Source organism: Hemitrygon akajei, chromosome 6 (assembly GCF_048418815.1).
Source record: "Hemitrygon akajei chromosome 6, sHemAka1.3, whole genome shotgun sequence".
Taxonomy (NCBI): Eukaryota; Metazoa; Chordata; class Chondrichthyes; order Myliobatiformes; family Dasyatidae; genus Hemitrygon; species Hemitrygon akajei.
Genome location: NC_133129.1, coordinates 178897515 through 178910332, shown reverse-complemented (window position 1 = coordinate 178910332; position 12818 = coordinate 178897515). Strand labels below are relative to the sequence as shown.

Sequence of the window (12818 nt, the reverse complement as noted above, 5' to 3'; positions counted from 1 at the left end):
TGAGTAGGAGTTAGAAGTGAGCAGTGCGGGGTAAGGGAGTTATGAGTTTGGTGGCAGTGAGTGAGAGTGCTCCAGAGTTGATGAATCAGTGATAGTGTTGGAAACAGTTCTCTGATGGTCTGGAGTGAGGTCCTCTTCAAGGGATAGGTATGAGGAGGTGTCTGAGAGTTGCCACCTGGCCTTAGTCTGCGGGTCTGATGGTAAGGTTGGTACCACACTATAACAGCACCCCATTGCCCCTGTTGTAGACACAATTAGAGTAACAGAGTCCTACGGCATGGAAACAGGACCTTCAGCCCATTTCATCCAGGATGACCAAGATGCCCCAGCTGGGCTCGTCCCAGTTACTGGCGCGTGGCCCATATCTTTCTAAACCTTACCTGCCTCAGCCACTTCCTCTAGCAGCTCATTCGATATACGCACCATAAGACCATAAGACATAGGAGCAGAATGACTTGGCCTCCACAGCCATCTGTAGCAAGGAATTTCACAGATTCACCACCATCTGTCTCAAGAAACTCCTCCTCATCTCTGTCCTATAGGGATGTTTGTGTATTCTGAGGCTGTATCCTATGCTCTTAGACTTCACCACTACAGGAATCATCCCCTCCACCTTCACTCCGTCTTGGCCTTTCACCCTCTGTATCAAAAAGTTGTCCCTCAAGCTCTCTTCTCACCTGAAACCTATGCCCTCTAGTTTTTGATTCCTTAATCCTGGGGAAGAGACTGAGTGCCCTCATCCTACCCTCGAGATTAGATACACCTCTGTAGGTTTACCGCTCAACCTTCAACCTTCCAAGGAGAAAAGTTCTGGCCTGCCCGGTAACTCAATCCCTCAAGTCTTTGAAACATCCTCGTAAATCTTGCCTGACCTCTTCCTGGGCTGTAGCCTTTCTTCACTACGTACTTCCCCTTTGGAGCTGCTGTTCTCTGGTTAAAAGTGGGTACTGATGCAAAAGCCTGAAGACCCAACCACCTGGCTCAAGAAGAAAAAGATTAATGAGATTAACTTTACTTGCCACATAGACATCAAAAGTGACCAGGTTATTGTGAGGACATGCTGCAAATGAGTTCTTCCAAGCAAAATACTACTTATAAAACTGAGGCTTATCAGGCAATGGTCAGACTGCACTTGGAGGACTGTGAGTAATCTTGGGCCCTTTATCTAAGAAAAGATGTGCTGGCATTAGAGAGGATCCAGAGGAAGTTTATGAAAATGATCCCAGGAATGAAAGGGTGAGGAGTGTTTGATGGCTCTGGGCCTGTACGTGCCGGAGTTTAGAAGAGTGAGGGGGATCTAATTGAAACCTACTGAATATTGATAGGCCTTGATAGAGTGGACATGATGTTTCCTGTAGGACCAGCAGGCACAGCCTCAGAATAGAAGGATGTCTGTTTGGAACAAAGATGAGGAAGAATTTCTTTAGCCAGAGGGCAGTGAATCTGTGAAGACGACTGTGGAGGCCATGTCACTGGGTATATTTAAAGTGAAGGTTGATGATTCTGATTAATCAGGGTGCGAAAGTTTATGGGGAGAAGGTAGGAGATTGGGGTTGAGAGGGATAAAAAATCAGCCACGATGAAATGGCAGAGCAGGTTCAATGGGCTGAATGGCCTAATTCTGCTCCTATGTCTTATGGAAATATTGAAACACACAGTGAAATGCATCTTTTGCGCCAAATCAAATCAGCGAGGATTGTGCTGGGCAGCCCACAAGTGTCACCACGCTTCTGACACCAACACAGCGTGCTCACAACTCACTAACCTTCACCTGTATGTCTTTGGAATGTGGGGAGGGGGGTGGAAACCAGAGAACCCAGCTGAAACACAGACCGTGTCGGGGAGTTTAACATGGCCAAATGTGAAATGCTGCACCTTGGTAGATCAAATGTAAAGAGACAGTACATTTGACAGAAGGATCTTGGGGTCCAAGTTCATAGCTCCCTGAAAGTGGCTGCACAACTTGATAGGCTGGTTAAGAAGGCTTATAGAAGGCGGTCACCTTCCTGTCAGCTTGAACTAGTCTGGCCATTCTCCTCTGACCTCTCATATAAACAATGTGATTTTGCCCACAGAACTGCTGCTCACTAGATGTTTTTTTTTTGTTTTCACACCATTCTCTGTAAACGCTAGAGACTGTTGTGTATGAAAATCCCAGGAGATCAGCAGTTTCTGAGATACTCAAACCACCCCGCCTGGCACCAACAATCATTCCACATAGATCACATTCTGATATTTGGCCTGAACAACAACTGACTTTCTTGACCATGTCTGTATGCTTTTAAGTGTTGAACTGCTGCCACATGATTGGCTGATTAGATAATTGCATTAATGTGCAGATATACTGTACAGGTGTACCTAATAAAGTGGCCTCTGAGTGTACTTTTAAAAAAAAATGGTGTTCAATTCTGTTTAACATTCATCAGCTTGGTTTGACACATATTTAATAAATGCAATTACAGCTGTAACCATGCTGAATGGGTTGTGTTAACATTTTCCTCATTTGATACGCCTTACAATGTGTTGACAAAGTGGAAACAGGCCTTAAATCCTTTGCTTAAATGAGTGCCAAAACAGAAGGTGCATGGCTCCCATTTCTAATTTCAATTGATCGTAAAATAGAATTCTCTGGTCATTAGGGCTATCTTTGCACTCATTTGTGCTTTTCTAATACAGGACTGCAGCCGAAATAGATTGGAAGTAAATTGCCTTTAGTACGGCGCAGTCTGTTAATGAAATGCTTTTTTTTTCTTAGACATTTAATAAGAGTTCCAGCTCTTTAGTTCCCAACCTCTGGAATTTCCTCCTTAAATTTCTCCTCACCAGGTCTCAGCCTGAAACATTGACTGATAATTCCCTCCATAGATGTTGCCTGACTTGCTGAGTTCCTCCAGCATTTTGTTTGTAGAGCAAAAATGAAGTGATCTGACTTAACGATATATAGTGAATAATTAATATTCACCAGGATTCATCGAAAACTATAGCACTTTGACGAATGAAATTTTAGCATTCATTTCAAGAGGACTAGAATATAAGAGCAAGAATGAAATGCTGAGGCTTTATAAAGTGTTGGTCAGACCGCACTTGGAGTATTATGAGAAGTTTTAGGCTCCATATCGATGAAAGGATGTGTTGGCATTGGAGAGGGTCCAGAGGACATTCACAAGAATGAACATATGAGTTGTGTTGGTGGTTCTGGGCTTGTGTTTAGAAGAATGGAGTCCCATTGAAACCTACTAAATCTTGATAGGCCTAGATAGAGTGAATGTGGTGAGGACGTTTTTAATAGTGGGAAAGTCTAGGACCAGAGGACATAGACTCAGAATACAAGGACATCCCTTTAGAACAGAGATGAGGAATTTCTTCAGCCAGAGGGTTGTGACTCTGTGCAATTCATGACCACAGATGGCTGTGGAAGTCAAGTCATTGGGTATATTTAAAGCAGCGGTTGATAGTTTCTTGATTAGTGAGTGTGTCAAAGGTTACAGGGAGAAGTCAGGAGAATGGGGTTGAAAGGGAAAAGAATTCAACCATGATGGAATGGCAGAGCTGACTCAATGGGCCGAATGGCCTGACTATCACCAATGTCATCTGGTTTTATAGCTGTGCACTGAGCCTTGCAAAGTTTTGTTAAAAAAAAAGTTGTCAGCAGGGACACAATTGTTGCTTACTGTAAGCGCTCCTACGACTATCAGATAGCATCACAAACACAAGAAAGTCTGTAGCCGCTGGAAATCCGAGCAACACACGCAAAATGCTGCAGGAACTCGGCAGGCTGGGCATCTCCTATGGAAAAGAGTACAGTCAACGTTGTGAGCTGAGACCCTTCGCAAGAGGAGGAGTCAGAGTAAGAAGGTGGAGGAAGGGAAGGAAGAAGTACAAGGTGGCAGGTGAAACCGAAAGAGGGGGAGGGGACTATCAGATAGTTGTGGGTTTAAGATGAGTTTGGATATCGAAGGGAGGATATAGAGGGTGTTGCTTTATTGTTAGAGGAGCCGACTCTCAGATGAGACAGACTGGAACATTTATCCATCTGACTGATGGATAAGAATCAAATTATGTTCCTCTATGATGAAGTCAGTGAGTACTGGCCAACACTTCAGAATCAGAATCAGGTTTAATATCACTGACAAATGTCATGAAATGTGTTGTTTTGTGACAGCAGTATGTTGCAATACATAACAATAAATGTAAATAAATTAATGCAAAAAGAATTACTGAAGTGGTGTTCACGGGTTTATTGACTAATGGCAGAAGGGAAGAAGCTGTTCCTGAAATATTCAGTGTGTGTCTTCAGGCTCCTGTACCTCCTCCCTGATGGTAGCAATGAGAAGAGGGCATGACCTGGGTGATGTGGGTTCTTAATGATGGGTGCCGCCTTTCTGAGGCATCGCCTTTAGAAGGTGTCCTTGATACTGGGGAGGCTAGTGCCCATGTTTACAACTTTCTGCAGCTTTTTCTGATCCTGCGCAGTGGCTCCTCCATACCAGATGGTGATGCAACCAGTTAGAATGCTCTCCATGGTATATCTATAGAAAATTATAAGTGTCTTTGCTGACATACCAATTCTCCTCAAACTATTAATGAAATATAGGCACTGTCGTGCCTCCATTGTAATTGTATCAATATGCTGGGCCCAGGATAGATCCTTAGAGATGTTGACACCCAGGAACTTGAAACTGCTCAACCTTTCCACTGCTGATCCTTTGACGGAGACTGCTGTGTGTTCCCTTGACCTCCCCTTCTTTTTTTTTTGGAATAATTCTAAACTTTTAATAACAGCTTGAAAATCATCCGTAGTATTTGAGATTCCACATCAACTATTATTTACGGTCAGCAAAAACAAAACTGACAATGTCCTTGAAGTAAAACAGAGCACTTGAGGCAAAACTACTGATTCGCTGCTTCACAGGCATCTATCCAATCACTGTATACATCTACTGGCTCCAACAGATATGTTATTGGGGTCTGGAATTCTTCTAAACATACGGTCAAGGATATGATACCAGTGTTCCGTGCACGATCCATCTTAACATCACATGACTTTTCGTGGCTACAGAATGAACAAGTGAACTGTGTTTCTAGTGTGCCAAGCACCTTCTTCTTGGTTGGAGGCTTTCTCTTCGATTTCCTGCGGCCCATTGAAACTTCTGTACACTAATGCAATTACAACTCAATGCTTCTCAAGGTCCACTCAAGGTTGATGACCTCAGCCTCAGATCAGAGAATCAGCAACTTGTAGCTGTAAGCTTGTCATGTGCTATTTCCAAGAGCATTTCACTCCCTGAAGTTAAACCCAGTTCCTTGGTCTTACTGACGCTGAATGCAAGGTTGTCGCTGTGACGCCACTCAACCAGCTGATCTATCTCACTCTTGTGCACCTCATTGTCACCATCTGCAATTCTGCCAACTTCAAGTCAAGTTCATCGTTATGAGCACAAGTGCAGTGAGGTACATGCACAATGGAAAAACTCGCTGACAACAGCAACACAGGCAGAGATTCTCGATTGGTCAGGGCATGAAGGGATACGGGGAGAAGGCAGGAGATTGGGGCTGAGAGGGAAAATGGATCAGCCATGATGAAATGGTGGTGTAGACTCGATGGGCCAGACAGCCTAATTCTGCTCCTATATCTCATGGTCTAAGATTCAGGCAACACACATAGTTAGATTAAGATTCAGATTAATTTATTTATCAAATGTAAATCAAAACATACAGTGAATTGTATCATTTGCGTTAACAATCAGCATAACCTAAGGATGTGCTGGGCGCAGCCCACAAGTTTTGCCACACATTGCGGCAGCAAAGTGGCATGTTCAGTAGAACAACAGCAACAAGCCAATAACAGCAAATAAGTCCCTTTCCTCACTCCCATCCACCCACCCTCCGACTCACACGCACAAACAGTCCTCCAACTGCCTCCAGGCCTTTGGCCTCGAGTGGACTTGTGGACTTGCAGACATCAGGCATCCAACTTCCCCAGTGAAATCGCAAACTCTCAGACCGAGAGCTTCAGCCATCAGGTCTTGACTTCTGGACCTCTGATCAACCTTTGAACTTTGATCTTTGGTAGTGACCGCTGGACTCACAAATGACAAAACCTAAACTTCCAGGACTCGAACTCTGGACTCCTGGATTCCCATACTTTGAGGGCCAGTGCCCTCGTGCTTCTTGCCTATGTGGACCTCCAATCCCACTGATCCTGCAAGGAATTCTCTGACCTGGAGGTGGGTGGGCACCAGCCACTGTCCTCGCTGGTCTGCATCCACAGTGCTTGACAGTCTGACATCCTTCCACAGATGCCCTTTGGCCTTGTCATCCATGGCCTTTGAACTCAGAGCACCAAAAGAAGAACTAGATTCCAGCCTGACCTCTAACTCCCTGTTCCTAAACCCTAACTTGATCCCTAACTCCCCTCTCTGTCCCCAAAATCTATCCTTATGAACCTGAAACCAACTAAGAGTTCAATGGAGTCCGCAGCTTGGCACTATCGTGACCAACAAGTTATTTTTTTGTAAAAAAAAGAAACACAACCAGAGATGAGTCTGTGTATAGCAAGAGGTGATCCATAGTGCTCTGTTGCTGGGGTAGGATTAGGGTTGTGTAGGTCGGTTCAAGAACCTGATTGTTGTAGGAAAGTAGCTGTTCCTGAGATCTGTTGGTGTGGGACTTCAGGTGTCTGTAACTGCTGCCTGGCGGTAACGGGCAGAAGAAGGTATGACTCAGTTGGTGGGGACCCTTGATGATGGATACCATATTCTTGGAGCAGTGGCTCATGTAGATGTTCTCAATAGTGTGGTGGGTTACCAGATACACTGGAAAATGGAACCTTCACTCAGTCTGCCACAACAGGCGAAATTTCCCAATGGCTACCTATTCCCATTCCAACTTGTCAGTCCATGGCCTCCTCTACCTCCCTGATGAGGTCACTCTCAGTTGAAGGAGCAACACTTCATATTCTATCTGGGTAGCCTCCAATCTGATGGCATGAACATTGATTTCTCAAACTTCCAGTAATGTCTCCCCCTCCCCACTTCTCTCTTCTTCCATTTTACCCCTTCTCTTTTCTTCACATGCCATCACCTCCCTCCGGTGCCCCTCTTCCTTCCCTTTCTCCTGTGGTCCTCTATCCCCTTCTATCACATTCCTTCTTCTTCAGCCTTTTACCTCTTCCCCTTGTCATCTCCAGCTTCTCACCTCAACCCTCTTCCCCCACCCACCCAATTTCCCTCTCACCTGGACTCACCTATCACCTGCAAATACACTTTCCCCTCCTCCCCAACCTCTTGCTCTGGCTTCTTCCCCCTTTCCAGCCCCATTGAATCATCTTAGCCCAAAACGTTGAATGTTTATTCCCCTCCATAGATTCTGCCCGGCCTGCTGAGTTCCTCCAGCATTTTGTGTGTCACACTAGATGATGGCAGTTGGGAGATGACTGTGAAGACAGCAACTGCTGTATTTACCTGCAGATCAACCACCAGCACAGTTCAAATGCATCCCATTGGCTGTATTGTGCTTCAGGACATTCTGAGGCTGTGATAGTTGCTATAAGAATGCAAAACCCTTTGATTTTCTTGAGGAGGTAATTTATAGAGGGCACTGCCATCTAGTGGCAGTTTAAGGAATATGCTGTAGAGGGACTGACAGGCTCCAACAGCAAATCCCACTTAATACATCATGAATTTTGATAAGCACATTAGACAGTCATGTAGCCAGGAGGAGTAAGCTTTAATTTGATGACTACACAATGAGGGTAATATATTTTAATTTAAGCACTATAAACCTATTGAGTGCTTAATTAACTTTACCCGTCTTTAGGGGAATAAAGGCAATTCTGATGAGGTCGAAAGGACCTGTTTCAATATCAAACAGTTTTACAGAGCAAATCCTTTTATCCAGCTCGGAGCTGCTGATTAACACACAAAATTAACATGTTAGTAAAATTCATTTCCATGTCACTGGGGAAATTAAAATGCACGTGTACCAAAACATGATTACCTCTCGTATTGTCTGATTACACTAAAATAATTTAATGGCTTCCTTTTTAATAACTATAAAATTTAAAGTTTGCGAGGCGAGTGAATTTAATTGTAGCAGGATGCAAAGTAAGAAGGCAGGTTTTCACATGCCGTGTGCTGAAAGGCAATTTTACAGAACGCACAAAGGAAACCAGCAGCACATTTTAATTGCCGCTCTCACAATTGTATCAAGACATCTGAAAGCATTTTGAAGTCAATGAGGTACTTCTGTTGTTGTAACATTAAAACTCGGCAGCCAATTTACACACAGCAAGCTCCCATAAGCAGAATTTTGGTACATTGGTAAATTGGTTTAAAAGACCATAGATATAGAATCAGAGTTAGGCCATTTGGCTCGTCGAGTCTGCTCCGCCATTTCATCTTGGCTGATCCAATTTTCCTCTCAGCCCCAATCTCCTGTCTTCTCCCCATATCCCTTCATGCCCTGACCAATCAATAATCCATCAATCTCTGCACTAAATATACATAAAGACTTCGTCCTCAAAGCTGCCTGTGGAAAAGAATTCCACAGATTCAACACTCTCTGGCTAAAGAAATTGCTCCTCATCTCCATTCTAAAAGGACACCCCTCTGTTCTGAGGCTGTGCCCTCTGGTCTTAGATTCTCCCACCATAGGAAACATCCTCTCCACGTCCACTCTATTGAGGCCTTTCAACATTCGATAGGTTTCAATGAGGTTACCCCTCATTCTCCTGAATTTTAGTAAGTAGAGGCCCAGAGTCATCTAATACTCTTCAAACGACAAGCCTTTCAATACCAGAATCATTTTCGTGAACCTCCTTTGACCCCTCTCCAATGTCAGATAAGGAGCCCAACGCTGCTTGCAATACTCCATGAGGCCTCACTAGTGCCTTATAAAGCCCCAACTTTATTATTGCCACAATTAATATTGAAAGGTGAGCAAGCAGGGGCTATTCCCTTTTGAGTGAAGTAGAATGTGTCACGGTCCAGTCCATGGATTCATCATTCCAGTTATTTTCTTTTCCCCGTGTTCCGTTGGGCACCTTGATTAAGACACCAGATCTTCATTTCGTACTGGCAACATAAAGGCTCCGGGTTACAGTGGTGATTACTGGACCGTTACCGGAAGTTCATCACCAGAAGCCAGTCACCGGAAACCAGTCATCTCACCGTAGCCACTGTGGTTATGCTAACCCTGGGTCCGCCATGAATCATGGACTCTAGTCACCTTGATGCCTGTGGCTGATTAGTGAATTCAGTCGTTTTTGTGTCCAGCTGAGTTGCCGGCCGTTGCTCCGAGTAAGGTACGAATTCTGTCGTTTTCATGGCCGGCTGAGACTTCCTGGCCGTTTGTTGCCACTCCAAGCAAAGATAAATATGGACTGTTGTGTGGTTTTGTCTCCTTGTTGTCCAAGTCCTTTTCAGCCGAGTAGGTCTGGCCGTTTGCCGCTACTCTGAGTTGGGTATTCTGTCTCCTTGTTGTCCAACTCATTTCTAGCTGAGTAGATCTGGCCATTTGCTGCTACTCTGAGTTGGGTATTCTGTCTCCTTGTTGTCCAACTCATTTCTAGCTGAGTAGATCTGGCCATTTGCCGCTACTCTGAGTTGGGTATTCTGTTTTCTCGTGGTCCAAGTCCAGTCCAAGTCCAAGCTCGTGGTCTGAATTCTGCATCCAAGTCAAGATCCAAGTTCCGAGTCCAGATCCAGGTCCCTAGTCCAAGTCAAGTCCAAGGCAAGTTCAAGTCCAGGTTCCAAGTCCAAGTCAAGTCCGGGTTTTACCGGTTTGTTATCCAACATTTATATGCATGTTGACATTTAGTCCTCACTCCCTGGCCTTCCTAGTAACTATCAATATACACTGTTCTGTTTATACTACCTCTGTGTCTTGCACTTGGGTCCGCTCCCAATGCCTCCTTGTAACAGAATGAGATGTCACTTGACAGAGGCATACAAAATGATAATAGGCAAAGATATCCAGAATTACAGCAAATATCTGGAATTAGAGCAAATGCACACCTCCCTTTGTAGATGGGCATTAAAGACCACTTGGCTCTATTTCAAAGAAAAGCAAGGAAGAAAGATGCTTCCTGGATTAGCGAGCATGTATTATGAGGATCGTTTGAGCAATAGGGTTTTTCGCTTTGGAGCGAAGGAGGATGAGAGGTGACATGACAAATGTGTGCATAATGGTAAGAGTCATATATATTGTCTTTGAACGGGTTGGTTCCTTTGTTTTGTGGCTGTCTGTGGGGAAGACGAATCTCAGAGCTGTATATTGCACGCATACTTTGACAGAGTATGTACTTTGAATCCTTTGAAGTAGATCAAGTATTCACCTCCGTTTGTAGATGGATATGGAAGGTGTACAAGGTGACAGGAGCCATAGATCGAGTGGACAGCTGAAGGCTTTTTCCCAGCGTAGAAATGACTAATATGAGGGGGCATAATTTTAAGGTGATTGGAGGAAAGTATTGGGGGGAATGTCAGAGGTAGTTTTTTTTTTTTACACAGAAAGTGGTGGATGTGTGGAATACCCTGCCAGGGGTGGTTATAGAGGCCATTTAAAAGCCTCTTAGACACATGGATGAGAGAAAAATGGAGGCCTATGTGGGAGGGAAGGGTTAGGTTGATCTTAGAGTAGATTAAAAGGCCAGCACAACATTGTGGGCCGAAGAGCCTGTACTGTGCTGTAATGTTCTATGTTCTGTGTGCTGAGGTACAGTGAAAAACTTGTCTTGCATACTGTCAGTACAGATCAACTCACTAAAACTCACTACCTCATTGAGGTACAACAGTAACAGAAGGCAGAATAAAGTGTTACAGAACGGAGAAAGTTCAGTGCAGGCAGACAACAAGATCACAACGAAGTAGATTGTGAGGTCAAGAGTCCAACTTATCACACTAGGGAACTATTCAATAGTCGTATAACCAAGCTAGAAGCTGTCCTTGAGCCTGGTGGTACGGAATTCCGGGCTTTTGTAGCTGTCACCCAGAGGGAGATGGGAGAAGAGAGAATGTCTGGGTGGCTGGGGTCTTTGATTATGTAGCTGCTTTATCAGGGCAGCGAGAGTGGTAGAGTCATAGACCGGAGAAACAGGTCCTGCAGACCGTCTGTGCAGATCAATTCATTACAAGGGTGCGCTGAGGTAGTACAGGGTAAAACAATATCACGAGGCAGGATGAAGAGTTACAGTACAGAGAAAGTGTGGTGCGGGCAGACAGCAAGGTCAAAGTGAAGAAACAGGCCCTTTGGCCCATCTTGTCTGTGCTGAACTATTATTCTGCTTAATCCCATCGACCTGCATCTGGACCGTAGCCTTTCACAGCCCTTGTTGAAGTTCTGGGTTGAAATTCTGCAATAAGACCATTTGTAGTTGTCCCAATGCAAGGTTTTCATCCAAATCAATGACAATTACTCTTCTCCTGCAGATGCTTCTGGACCTACTGAGTTCTTCTGGCCGATTGTGGTTCAGCATATTGGTGATAGCAGATAATTGGCTGCAGATTCATCACAGTCACTAAACATACAGGACCACAGTACCTCCACATTGCTCTGATAACCGCACAGTGGCGCAGTGGTTAGTGTAGTGCCTTACAGCGCCATCAGTCTCTGTTCAGGGTTCAACTCCCTCCGCTGTCTGTAAGGAGCTTATATGCTCTCCCCATGAACATATGGGTCTCCTCCAGATGCCCCAATTTCCTCCCGCGTTCCAAAGACATATGGGTTAGGGTTAGTGAGTTGTGGGCATGCTATGCTGATCTCCTCCATAGATACTACCTGTTTCATTCTGACCTTTTGGGATCTGATTCATGGAGTCGTTGAGTCATTGAGTTACACAACATGGATAAGGATCCTTTGTCCAACATCATCGGATTGTTTACTTAAGCTAATTCCGTTTTGCTGTGGAGGTGCAAAGATACCCGGTAGTCGTGCAGAATTCCCTTAAGGCTAACTTGCAGGTTGAGATGGTAGTAAGGAAGCAAAATGCAGTGCTGGCATTCTTTGACAGGACTAGAACTTAAAAGCAAGATGTAATGCTGAGCCTTTATAAGACATTGGTCAGGCCACATCTGGAGTATTGTGAGCTGTTTTGGACCCCGTACTAAGAACGTAAGTTCTGGCATTGGAGAGGGTCTAGAGGAGGTTTGCGAGAATAATCCCGGGAATGAAAGGTTTGATGGCTCTGGGCCTGCACTCACTGGAGTTTAGGAAAATGAGGGGGGATCTCATTGAAGCTCACTGAATATTGAAAGGCTAGTTAGAGTGGATGTGGAGGGGTTATTTCCTTTAGTGGAAGCCTCAGAATAGAGGGGCGTCCCTTTAGAACAGAGATGTGGAGGAATTTCTTTAGCCAGGGGATGGTGAGTCTGTGTCACAGGCAGTTGTGGAGGCTCAGTCATTGAGTATATTTGAAATGGAGGTTGATAGGTTCTAGATTAGTAAAGGTGACAAAGGTTACAGGGAGGAGGCAGGAGAATAGGGTTGAAAGGGAATGAAATCACCCATGATCAAATAGAGAAGCACTTGAACCCAATGGGCTCAATGGCCTGATTCAGCTCCTACGTCTATGGTCTTATGGTTATGTGAAAAATGTTTGCACTGTGCTTACAGCTTGTATCTACTGCTTAGACAAAGCCAAGTCTAGAATGAGGCTATATTAGTCAACAATTTTCAATAATTTAATGATGAACTAAATAATATTTATTTTATTTAATGTTATTTATTTAGAGATACAACGCGGAATAGGACATTCATTGAGCTGTGCTGTCAGCAACCCACCTATTTAACCCTAGCTTCATCAGAAGACAATTTACAAT

At 44.4% G+C, this 12818-nt stretch overlaps 2 protein-coding genes across 2 annotated transcripts in view; both read right to left on the bottom strand.

Annotated features, from left to right (window-relative positions):
• Positions 1 to 12818, bottom strand: part of LOC140729723 (uncharacterized) — a 135950-nt gene that overhangs the window by 14671 nt on the left and 108461 nt on the right. The window lies entirely within an intron of this gene.
• Positions 4743 to 5292, bottom strand: LOC140728778 (transcription elongation factor 1 homolog). The gene has a single exon (XM_073047734.1). It carries the CDS (start codon positions 5140 to 5142, stop codon positions 4891 to 4893), a length of 252 nt encoding a protein of 83 aa, XP_072903835.1. The 5' UTR covers positions 5143 to 5292; the 3' UTR covers positions 4743 to 4890.

Coding starts and splice junctions, on each gene's coding strand:
- LOC140728778 (XM_073047734.1), bottom strand. CDS start 5,142: ATGGGCCGCAGGAAATCGAAGAGAAAGCCTCCAACCAAGAAGAAGGTG.